Raw genomic sequence first — 12,865 nt, forward strand, 5'->3', positions numbered from 1 at the left:
GTCATCTCGTCGTACTTCAAAGTTCGTCCTGCTACCTCGAAAAAAACTCCACCCACTTCCAAAACAACTCCATCCACCTCCAAAACAACTCCACCCACATCCAATCTATCCTTCACATCCACCGTAACCTTGAGTGACGATGAGGAGAGCCTGGATGACCCACCCCCACTGGAAAACGTATTCTCTCAAGAATTTGAAGGGTTTGAAGCAGCTGACCGAGTTTGGGTCGGGTGTGGGCATGATGAGATTTAATCCTCCAAGGCCCTGTGTCCCTCGGGGCACAAAACAACACACTACGCATATCACATCCACTCCTCAAGGTAAGTACTACCAATTCTAAAGGTGTAAATAACAACTAACAACATAGAAAGTGTCGTTTATTTACGCATCGCGAAATACATGTATGTAGTTGATAATTTCAAATCCCTCAGTTAGCGATCGTTTCGGTTAGCGATCTGTTTTTGGGAAACGTAACCCTATCGTTAACCAAGGGATACCTGTACAGGTAGAAGGATGGCAAGCTCAGAGAATGGGGGGGGTGAGGTGCGAAATCAGAGAGAGAGAGAGAGAGAGAGAGAGAGAGAGAGTGTGAGGCGGTGGAGGGAGCTGGATTAGGACATGAGAGGAATCTTGGTCAGCTGAAGGTAGGTGAAATTTATAGCAACTTTCTAAATAAAATACATGAGGGACAGATAGCTAACATTCCATATAAAACAATAAAATCACAAAGAAACGACCCTAAGTGGATGACAGACAGATTAAAGCAATGCAGAGGGTAAAAGAGGAATGCATATAAGAAGCTAAAGGCAGATGAGACTTTAAGGCTACTATACCATGAATTTTACTTCGCCATGTCACCCTCTGTGGAGTGGAGCTTCCCCATGAGATACGCTTTGTCACGTCATGCAGTCAGTGGCTTACACGCCGTCGTGCTGGGCAGATGTTCGTTGTGCGGGAACTTGTTTTGGTGTTTTCCCCTTTTCAGGTAAGGCCACGTCACCCGTTACGTGGGGACAGTGCCTTCTATCCATTATCCAATCCTTGGAGCGGGTAGAGCCATACAAGTGGCTATATTCTTATTGTGTGGCAGATGTACCGAGCTTACATCACAGGGTGACGGCCATGTCTTCTTCTGGAGAGGAGTCTGCTGGGCCTTCCTTGGGCTCTCCCGTGGGTTCCAGGACCAGCAGGGACGCCCATAGTCAGGTTAGGGGAGGTTGTTCCGTCAGCAGTCTCCCCCAGCCTGGAAGTTTGCAGGAGGCTAACCACTCGCCAGGCCATGGGTCGCATGGGTCTGCAGGGGTAAACAAGCTCTCCACTTCGCCACACTTACCTACCTCACAGGGGGCCGCTCCTTGGGAAGTGGTTTTGACAGCCCTTGCAGAGTTAAGGGATGAGGTGAACAAGTTGAAAAGGGACAGACTGCCGCCCACACCCACGCCATGCAGGGTGAATGAGGGAGCAAGTACCTCTCAAGGTATGCAGCACAATGGTTCACCTGTTCACAATTTCACTGGATTCCCTGATCCTATCTGTGAAGCTAGTGTTCTCACTGAGCAGAACTTTAGTGACAGTGTGTTAATGCATAATGCTAAGGTATTTGGGCCTCTGGATACGGTCTCTGAGGACATTGACCAACAGGTGGCAGAAATGGTGAACTTTCTGTTTACCAACGAAATGTGGGATGAAGATTACAAGCATATTTGTGAAGATGATATTACTAAGGGGCTGAAGAATTGCCACGCCCTTGCTCCAGTGGTTTGCAATCCAGAGGTTTTAGATGCACTTAGGAGTGATGCAAAAAAGACAGATCACCGGTTACAGGATGTTAGCAAGGACATTCTGCGGGCAGCTACAATTGTTACGAAGTTTCTTCTGGCACTGGATAAGGTTGCTCAAGACTCAGACCTGCCAGAGGTAGCTCGAGAAGTGGGCGTACTTAACGGAGCTTTGGCCTTGTTGGGTAACGCTAATTACAAGAACAACTTGGCAAGGCAGTTCGCCATGAAACGCAAGGTCAACCACAAGTACGCACACCTTTGTTCCAGCAAGGTGCCAGTTACTTGTTTCCTATTTGGTGATGATGTGTCTCAGTCTGCCAAGCAAATTGAAGACTCTGAAAAATTGACGAACAAGTTCATTGCCAAGAAGCTCACCTCTACGTGGTCTTTCATGGGGACTAGATCAAGAGGTTACTGGGGTTCGTCTTTGCACAGGAGTTTCTCCAGGTACCAGCCGTATGGTCTGCTGCGGCACAGGGCTAAAGGTGCTCAGCAGCACAACACTCCACGCCAGGACTCCATTTCAAAAAACGCCAGGAGCAGGGCCCAGCACCGACAGTAGAGGCAAGTAAGGTTTTTGAGGCAGGCAGGCTTCACTATTTTATTAATGAATGGCATAAAATTACCAATGACCCTGCCGTTTTGGATATTGTTACTGGTGGTCACCTGGAGCCGTACTTATAAAACTCCACAAAGATGCTGTCTTAGTTAGGAAAAGTACTTAAACTATGAGACTTAAGCGCTAAGAATCTTTCCTAGCAGGATGCTTTGTTAAGTAACCGTCTTTAGGCGCTTACATCGCTAACCGCTAACATGAGCAGACGTTATGTAATGTTTTTTGAGGAATTTCGCAAGAAACGGGTGAAAATACGTAAAAATTATATTCTACATAAAAAAAATATTTATGTAGTTAGTTTTCAACAATCACCTCTTCATTTTAACCTTGATAATTGAAAGTATAAATTTACCACCACTGTTGTCATCTTGTCAAAACAACAATTATTTGGCGCCAACTTCGACTGCACACCATGGCTACTCAAGAGACTCAAGACAAGAAGAGGAACAGGAAGACGAACTGGACGCCTTCATCTGGCCCACCTATATAAAATTCTCGCAAAAATACTCCGGAGCGACTTCTCCACAGCTGGCTGCTCTAAGGAAGCCAGAAATGCTACTTGGAGGAGCAATAGTGCGGAGGTGTCTGCCGTGTCAGACATTCTCCGCACTGAGGAGTGCCAGAAACATTGGCATATTATAAAATCTGAGGCAAGACGGAACACCCGCAAGCAGAGAGAAGCCATGACTGCCACAGGTAAGAGTTATTAATTTGGGAGCTATTTTTTGTTATATTTGTGTGTGAGTTGCAGCAAGATTTTAATATTTTTGAGCTTGATAGAAATTTCAGTTTACCCTAACAAAGATATGATTTATCTTATTATTCCTTATAAGCACTGAATAGGTAAGGCAATTTCACTTAAAGAAAAGTATTTATTTATGGTTATTTATTTTTTGCAAGGAAGCTTACTAGTATTTGAGTAAATACTAAGTTTCAGCAGGTCTACTGTTAAGGTCACTTGAGATTTAGATCATGAAACCTAACCACTTTAAGGAATAAATTTCAGTAAACTGTTCCTGTTTTAAGTTTGGAAGCAACAACATTGAAAGTTTTGTACTAGTGATTAATATATTAAAGTGCCAGCTATTTCCTGCATTTTTTTTTTTTTTTTTTTTTTGTGAAGTGGATGCATTTATTGCACACACTAATTATGATGCAGTGTCAACCTCTGACAAATAATATTACTCCAACCACACATCTGAGTTACGTATGTTATGTGAAAACACGTTCTTTATAAATTATTTATTTGTATTTGCAATTCATTAGAAATAAGATTATATTATACTTTCCAGATGGTGGACCTCCTGCCAACCCTCCTCTCTCCCAGCACAATGAGTTAATCTTTGAGATTTTGGACCCTAAGAATGTCTCTATTCATGGGTGTACCAATAAGGCAAGCATCATTGAATGCACCTTCCTTAACAAAGGATAAGCCACTTGTAGATATAGCAATATTAGGCCATAATGTTGTCTCAAATACCTGCAATCCAAAATACTCGTTCCCATTTAGTTTACAACTTAGAGTTAAACACAATGGTAAATTTGTTATCTAGTGTTGAGAAAATTTAATTTTTTTTTTTTTTTAATTAACCAAACAGCTAAAACAGTAATAAGAAAAGGAAAAAAAAAATAATAAATGGTGGTGTAGTGGGTGAATGTGTTAATGATAACGAGTCTTAGGGATTTACAGTTTCTTAGACATGGGCTTCCTTCAAACAGAATAGGATTTAAGTCAAACACATTGTACCCTTAGCTAGATTTACTGGTTTCTGTTACTTTTGTCCTTAGCAATAAAACCAAAAACATTATCAGCTTAGTTTCTGAAGTTAGAACTAATGATGCCAGCAGTGTGCAGGCAGCAGATGATGCTGGGAAAGTGGCAGAGGCAGCCCAACAGAGAGAAGTGGTGACCGAGACAGTGGGTGTTGAGGAGGAGGCACCTGCCACACCACTTGCAGCACCAACAGGGGCCAGACTTGCCTGGTACATCACTGGTGTTTGTGGATGAGGAGGAGATCATCCACCTGCAGAAGAAAAGGAAGCTTGAGCTTGCACTCCTTGAAGAATCTATGATGGCTCAGGAAAGGAAGCAAGAAGCAGAACAGGCTAAGTACATGTACTACTCACAAAAATTAGAGTACCAGAAAGAAACAAATAAAAAATAGTAATAAAGATATAAATAATGTACTTTTTGTTTTTGTTTGTAACCACTCAACCAAATATTAGTGTTAACACAAAATTAATTGCAGTTTCTATATGCTCAACCTACAATCTACTTACTTCAGGTATGGGAGAGAAAGACAGAGAAAAGAAAAGAAAAAAAAAAAAACTACTTACATGAGAATAACACCAATCTCAGCAGTCATGACACTGGTGTCTCATCACTCATCAATGCTGTAAAAGAAAGACATTGATTTACTGCTTGATGCTGTATCATATATATATATATATATATATATATATATATATATATATATATATATATATATATATATATATATATATATATAACTACAGAACAATTGATAATGTAGTCAATGCCACACTCATAAAAATCAGTGAAAAAATAATTAAGAAAGAATCATTTAAGTTAGTTGTGAAAGTGTGTTAATTATTTTTTTAGATGTTGCTGAGATACACATTCATCATAACCCATTTAAATATTGTAAGGCTGAACAGTGATACTGTGGTATCTGTGAAGAACTCTTATCTTTTCAATGGTATGTGACTGGCAGAGAGGGAGGCAAGGAAGATGAAATCACCAACATAACAGTGCGCACACAACAAAACAAGACATATAGCAAGACATATAAATATAAATAACAAAGTGACAGAAGGAAAAAAACTTAAGAATGCTAAGGTCAACCACAAGTACGCACACCTTTGTTCCAGCAAGGTGCCAGTTACTTGTTTCCTATTTGGTGATGATGTGTCTCAGTCTGCCAAGCAAATTGAAGACTCTGAAAATTGTGAACAAGTTCATTGCCAAGAAGCTCACCTCTACGTGGTCTTTCATGGGGACTAGATCAAGAGGTTACTGGGGTTCGTCTTTGCACAGGAGTTTCTCCAGGTACCAGCCGTATGGTCTGCTGCGGCACAGGGCTAAAGGTGCTCAGCAGCACAACACTCCACGCCAGGACTCCATTTCAAAAAACGCCAGGAGCAGGGCCCAGCACCGACAGTAGAGGCAAGTAAGGTTTTTGAGGCAGGCAGGCTTCACTATTTTATTAATGAATGGCATAAAATTACCAATGACCCTGCCGTTTTGGATATTGTTACTGGTGGTCACCTGGGGCCGTACTTATAAAACTCCACAAAGATGCCGTCTTAGTTAGGAAAAGTACTTAAACTATGAGACTTAAGCGCTAAGAATCTTTCCTAGCAGGATGCTTTGTTAAGTAACCGTCTTTAGGCGCTTACATCGCTAACCGCTAACATGAGCAGACGTTATGTAATGTTTTTTGAGGAATTTCAAGAAAGCGGGTGAAAATACGTAAAATTATATTCTACATAAAAAAAATATTTATGTAGTTAGTTTTCAACAATCACCTCTTCATTTTAACCTTGATAATTGAAAGTATAAATTTACCACCACTGTTGTCATCTTGTCAAAACAACAATTATTTGGCGCCAACTTGACTGCACACCATGGCTACTCAAGAGACTCAAGACAAGAAGAGGAACAGGAAGACGAACTGACGCCTTCATCTGGCCCACCTATATAAAATTCTCGCAAAAATACTCCGGGCGACTTCTCCACAGCTGGCTGCTCTAAGGAAGCCAGAAATGCTACTTGGAGGAGCAATAGTGCGGAGGTGTCTGCCATGTCAGACATTCTCCGCACTGAGGAGTGCCAGAAACATTGGCATATTATAAAATCTGAGGCAAGACGGAACACCCATAAGCAGAGAGAAGCCATGACTGCCACAGGTAAGAGTTATTAATTTGGGAGCTATTTTTGTTATATTTGTGTGTGAGTTGCAGCAAGATTTTAATATTTTTGAGCTTGATAGAAATTTCAGTTTTACCCTAACAAAAGATATGATTTATCTTATTATTCCTTATAAGCACTGAATAGGTAAGGCAATTTCACTTAAAGAAAAGTATTTATTTATGGTTATTTATTTTTTGCAAGGAAGCTTACTAGTATTTGAGTAAATACTAAGTTTCAGCAGGTCTACTGTTAAGGTCACTTGAGATTTAGATCATGAAACCTAACCACTTTAAGGAATAAATTTCAGTAAACTGTTCCTGTTTTAAGCCACAGCCCTCCACCTCTGACTTCACAGTACTCCCCTCCACCTCCACCTTTCCCTCACAGCCCTCCACCTCCGACTTCACAGCACTCCCCTCCACCTCCGCCTTTCCCTCATAGCCCTCCACCTCCGGCTTCACTGCACTCCCCTCCACCTCCGCCTTTCCCTCACAGCCCTCCACCTCCGGCTTCACCGCACTCCCCTCCACCTCCGCCTTTCCCTCACAGCCCTCCACCTCCGGCTTCACCACACTCCCCTCCACCTCCGCCTTTCCCTCACAGCCCTCCACCTCCGCCATCACAGCACCACCACCCAAGAGATTCAGGGAGAAATCTCCCGAATTGTAATAAAAAAAAAAACAATAGAATATAAAAAGTAAAATTTTTTATTGTTTTCCTTTTTAGCATAGCAATGGGAAGTGTATTGTAACATACAAATATTTTTACACATCCTGATATATAGTATGTGATGAATATATTGAGTTTATGGTTAAAACATTGATTATTCAATACTAAAGCTTCAAATCTTGGCGCGTGCGGGCCGCCCGGATGGAGCGCGGTGCGTGTTTTCTAACTTCCGGGGCGAATGGGTTAAAAAGCTATTGAATAACCCAATAATGAAACTGACATACACATAGATATAACATGAAACATATGAAACTGACATACATATACATATAACACAGAAATAAATACAACAATAAAGAACCCAACTTAATACCTAACAATAATACTAATCCTATATGGAGGCAATGTGGAAAAACACGGGATGAGGGGAAGTGATACTTATGCGGTGTCGCAGTGGTGAAGTGCTGGGTGAGGTAGATCCCACGGTAGTCCAAGAGGTGTTGTGTTCACTGGTTGAGACCTTGAACCTCGACTGACTTCCAGAAATCAGTGAGCTTGCTTTAACACTTCCGCTGGAGTCGAATGGGGCCGCGTGAATCCAACTTCGGGACAGTAGAGGGGTTTCATGAGACGGTGACGTGGAAGGTTCACGAGACGGTGACGTGGAAGGGGAGGTGGAGAGGTGGCGAACGAGGTAGCAAGCGGAGGAGGTGATGGTAGTGGAGTATGTTACGGGCGGGCCAAAACATTTCCTCCCCCCCTAAGACCTCCGTAATGGGCGATGATGTTGTCCATCCCCTTGATATGGTGGACTTCCAAGTTGAAGGGTTGAGTTAACAAGGCCCACCTAAGTATGCGTTGGTTTCGGTTCTTCATGGCGTGAAGGAAGGCCAGAGGGTTGTGATCGGTGAAGACCTTCGTAGTTTGAGGACCAGGATGAAGGTAGCACTCAAAACGTTGGAGTGCCAGGACGAGTGCCAGAGCCTCCTCCTCGATGGTGGAGTAGTTGAGTTGGTGTTTCTTCAGCTTGGCAGAGTGATAGGCGATGAGATGGAGGATGCCGCTTGTGGGGTCTGCTTGAAGGAGGACAGCACCTACTCCAACTCCACTCACGTCCACTTGTAGATGGAAGGGGCGGGAGTGATCTGGCGTCCAGACCACTGGCTCCGAGGAGAGGAACGCCTTGAGATGTTGGAAGGCTTGGTCACAGGTCGGGGTCCAGTGGAAGGGGATGGAAGTGCTGATAAGGTCCGTCAGGGGCGGCCAGGGTGGAGAAGTTCCTACAGAATCGTCTGTAGAAACCAGCCATCCCCAAGAACCTCATGAGAGCTTTCCTGGTGGTAGGGACAGGGAAGCCAAGGATGGCCTCCACGTTGGCTCTCTTGGGGCGAACCTTGCCGTTCCCACCACATGTCCCAGGTAGACCACCGTAGACTTCCGAAGGTGGACTTGGCCAGGTTGATTGTAAGACCGGCTTCCTGCAACCGACCCATCAGCCTCCGGAGACGGGTCAGATGTGTCACCCAGTCGTCCGAAGTCACCACCAGGTCGTCCAGATAGGCAGATGTTCCCTCCAAGTCCTGGGTGATGTAATTTATAGCCCTCTGGAAGGTGGCGGGAGCATTAGACAAGCCGAAGGGCATCACTGTGTATTGGTATAGCCGAAGGGGTGATGAAGGCGGATATTATTCGGGCCTCGTCCGAGAGGGAATCTGGTAGTAACCCTTAAGTAAATCTATGGTGGTTACAAATTTGGCTACTCCTATGCTATCTATAAGGTCCTCTATCAAGGGCAATGGGTAGGAGTCTGGCACCGTCACTTTATTTAATTTCCTGTAGTCGGTGCAAAATCAACTACTGCCATCTGGCTTAGATGTTAACAGGCAGGGAGAAGCCCAGGGGGATATACTAGGTTCTGCAAGGTGATGACAGAGCAGATAGCCTACCTCTTTTTTTCATCAAGTCTTTTAATGGGTGAAATGCGATAGGCTGGTTGTCTTATAGGCTTGATATCATTAGATTTTTTTTTTTTACGTAGGGAAGAGGGCCAGCCAAGGGCAAAAAAAAAAAAAGTTAGAAAAACCCACTTGAGCGCTGGCTCTAAAAAGTAGTAAAAAGTGCCATATAAGTCAGCCAGAATTGAGCAAATGCCTTGATACCTCCCTCTTAAAACAAGACAAGTTGTAGGAATTCGGAAATACAGATGCAGGGAGAGAGTTCCAGAGTTTACCAGTGAAAGGGATGAATGATTGAGCGTACTGGTTAACTCTTGCATTAGAGTGTTGGACAGAATAGGGATGAGAGGAAGAAGAAAGCCTTGTGCAGTGTGGCTGCAGGAGGAGGGGAGGCATGCAGTTAGCAAGATCAGTAGAACAGTTACCATGAAAATAGCGATTAAATATAGAAAGGGATGCAACATTTCGGCGGTGAGAAAGAGACTGAAGACAGTTAGTCAGAGGAGGGCAGTTGATAAGGCGAAGAGCTTTTGATTCCACCCTATCAAGCAAAGCTGTGTAACTTGAACTCCCCAAACATGCGAAGAGTACTCCATACAGGGACGGATAAGGCCCTCATATAGAGTAAGCAGTTGGAGGGGTGAGAAAAACTGTCAGAGACGCCTCAGAACACCTAATTTCATAGAAGCTGTTTTAGCAAGAGATGAGATGTGAAGTTTCCAGTTAAGATTATGAGCAAAGGACAGACCGAGGATATTCATTGTGGAAGAGGGAGACAGTTGAGTGTCATTGAAGAAGAGGGGATAGTTGTCTGGAAGGTTGTGTCGAGTTGATAGATGGAGGAATTGAGTTTTTGAGGCATTGAAAACTACTAGATTTTCTCTGCCCCAATCGTAAATTTTAGAAAGATCGGAAGTCAGGCGTTATGTGGCGTCCCCGCATGATCTGTTAATTTCCTGAAGGGTTGGACGTCTCTGAAAGAACGTGGAAAGATGTAGGGTGGTATCATTAGCGTAGGAGTGGATAGGGCAAGAAGTTTGGTTAACCCGTAAACTGCGGCATTCACATTCAGAGGGTGTCTCCTGGTGCGGCTAAATCAGCGAACGATTGACTTTCACTGAAAGATATATACTTTATAAAGATGTGTCACAGATACTTCATTTCACAATTCTGTAACTCAAAATTTACTGTAGCTACCATATTTCTAAGTATTTTTCGCCACAAAAATGGATTTCTGGCAGGATCTAGAGGCATTGTGGAGACATGGGAATAAACAGGAGGATACACACAGAGTTATTGCCACTGTTCGTCGGGACAGTGTTTTCAATGAATGTTCTCTCTCTCTCTCTCTCTCTCTCTCTCTCTCTCTCTCTCTCTCTCTCTCTCTCTCTCTCTCTCTCTCTCTCTCTCTCTCTTGCTTCAAGAGAAATAAATGATAAAACAAAAGTATTTTATTTCTATAATGGCAATTTCCATTATAAGTAATATTCTTTCCATTATTCTGACACTAATATTTTGAATCGCAAATGAAGTAAATGGCATCAAAGTATATTGAGTAAACAACATACATATGGAATGGATAAATTGGTTAAGTAAAATGCATATGCACTGGTTATTGTTCTAGCCCCTATTGTTTTACACTCTCTCTCTCTCTCTCTCTCTCTCTCTCTCTCTCTCTCTCTCTCTCTCTCTCTCTTCTCTCTCTCTCTCTCTCTCTCTCTCTCTCTCTACACTTTGTTCAAAATAAATAAGTGAAACTAAAATACTACTCTTTTGCTTGGTTCACAATAAATAAAGTAACGAAATATTAGTTCCTGTAAGCCACAATAACATACATATCATACTATATATCTGTGTGTGTGTGAGAGAGAGAGAGAGAGAGAGAGAGAAGAGAAAGAAGAGATGATCATGTCTCATGACGTGCGATGCAGGAGACACGTCTGACAGTGTTACAAACGTCTAGTGAAGATGGTCTTGTTTCCATAATCTTATTCGCTTTATCTCTTTTCTATTGTACAAAAACAACTTCTATACTACTACATTATAGCTTCCTCTTACCATACATGAGACTCAATCTCTAATATCTATGAAAGGAATGCAATGTCGACTAAATAAAATAAAAACATAGTGTTTCATTGTTTTCCTTTATAAATATGATATAAATAACCAAATTCTTATTAGAAGGATATAAATTACTAAAAGAAAGGTTATTAGAACACAAAAAAATAATTTCAAAGAAATATGAATCACGGGAACTTTATGGTGCCTGTTTAAAAAGCGCTTAGAAGACAGCAGTTTGAAGCCACCCAGAAGGCGTACAGCAGTTTTCGGGTTAAGAAGGTCATTAATGAATAATAGAAAGAGAGTGGGTGACAGGACAGAACCCTGAGGAACACCACTATTAATAGGTTTAGGAGAAGAACAGTAGCCGTCTACCACAGCAGCAATAGAGTGGTTGGAAAGGAAACATGAGATAAAGTTGCAGAGTGAAGGATAGAAGCCGTAAGAGGGCAGTTTTGAAATCAACAAACTCTATCAAAAGCTTTTGATATGTCTAACGCAACAGCAAAAGTTTCACTGAAATCTCTAAAAGAGGATGACCAAGACTCAGTAAGGAAAGCCAGAAGATCACCAGTAGAGCGACCTTGACGGAAGCCATACTGGCGATCAGACAGAAGATTGTGAAGTGACAGATGTTTGAGAATCTTCCTATTCAGGATAGATTAAAAAACTTTAGACAAGCAAGAGATTAAAGCTATAGGACGGTAGTTTGAGGGGTTAGAACAGTCACCCTTTTTAGGAACAGGCTGAATGTGGCGAACTTCCAGCAGGAAGGAAAGGTAGAAGTCGATGACAAAGTTGGAAGAGTTTGGTCAGGCAAGGTGCAAGCACAGAAGCACAGTTTTTGAGAACAATAGGAGGGACCCCATCAGGTCCATAAGCCTTCCGAGGGTTTAGGCCAGCAAGGGCATGGAAAACATCATTACGAAGAATTTTGATTGTAGACATGAAATAGTCAGATGGAGGAGGAGAGGAGGACAAGCCCAGAATCGTCAAGGTGGAGTTGTGAGCAAAGGTTTGAGAAAAGAGTTCAGCTTTAGAGACAAGAGATGGCAGTGGTGCCATCAGGATGAAATAAAGGAAGGAAAGATGAAGAAGTGAAGTTATTTGAGATGTTTTGGCTAGATGCCAGAAGTCACGAGGAGAGTTTGAGTTTGAAAGATTTTGACATTTCCTATTTATGAAAGAGTGTTTGGCAAGTTGAAGAACAGACTTGGCATGATTCCAGGCAGAGATATAAAGTGCATGAGATTCAGGAGATGGAAGGCTCAAGTACCTTTTGTGGGCAACCTCTCTATCATGTATAGCACGAGAACAGGCTGAGTTAAACCAAGGTTTAGAAGGTTTAGGTTGAGAAAAAGAATGAGGAATGTACGTCTCCATGCCAGATACTAACACCTCTGTTATGCATTTAGTACAAAGAGATGGGGTCTCTGGCACGGAAGCAATAATCATTCCAGGGAAAATCAGCATAATACCTCCTCAGGTCCCCCCAACTGGCAGAGGCAAAACGCCAGAGGCACCTTCGCTTTGGGGGATCCTGCGGAGGGATTGGAAAAATAGGACAAGATACAGAAATAAGATTGTGATCAGAGGAGCCCAACGGAGATGAAAGGGTGACAGCATAAGCAGAAGGGTTAGAGGTGAGGAAGAGATCAAGAATGTTGGGCGTGTCTCCAAGACGGTCAGGAATACGAGTAGGGTGTTGCATCAGTTGCTCTAGGTCATGGAGGATAGCAAAGTTGAAGGCTAGATATTAATGTTATATCATGTTGGATAGTAGTACAAAGTCCTGGAAGGTCACCTATGATTTCTGAAAAGTCCAGCAATAACTTTTTAAGATCAGACT

The 12,865-nt window shown here is 42.6% G+C and overlaps 1 protein-coding gene and 1 long non-coding RNA gene across 2 annotated transcripts; one reads left to right on the forward strand and one right to left on the reverse strand.

The window, feature by feature from the left end:
- The first annotated feature begins 559 nt into the window (after positions 1 to 559).
- LOC123500945 lies at positions 560 to 4,707 on the forward strand. The gene is made up of 2 exons (XM_045249493.1): positions 560 to 3,093; positions 3,690 to 4,707. The coding sequence occupies exon 1, from the start codon at positions 904 to 906 to the stop codon at positions 2,341 to 2,343; it is 1,440 nt and encodes a 479-aa protein (XP_045105428.1). The 5' UTR covers positions 560 to 903; the 3' UTR covers positions 2,344 to 3,093; positions 3,690 to 4,707.
- Positions 4,142 to 4,818, reverse strand: LOC123500946. The gene is made up of 2 exons (XR_006673509.1): positions 4,735 to 4,818; positions 4,142 to 4,421 (listed from the first exon to the last, which is right to left on the reverse strand). It is a non-coding gene; the product is annotated as an uncharacterized LOC123500946 (long non-coding RNA).
- Positions 4,819 to 12,865: the final 8,047 nt, after the last annotated feature.

This window comes from Portunus trituberculatus, unplaced genomic scaffold, assembly GCF_017591435.1.
Source record: "Portunus trituberculatus isolate SZX2019 unplaced genomic scaffold, ASM1759143v1 PGA_scaffold_519__1_contigs__length_116047, whole genome shotgun sequence".
NCBI lineage: Eukaryota > Metazoa > Arthropoda > Malacostraca > Decapoda > Portunidae > Portunus > Portunus trituberculatus.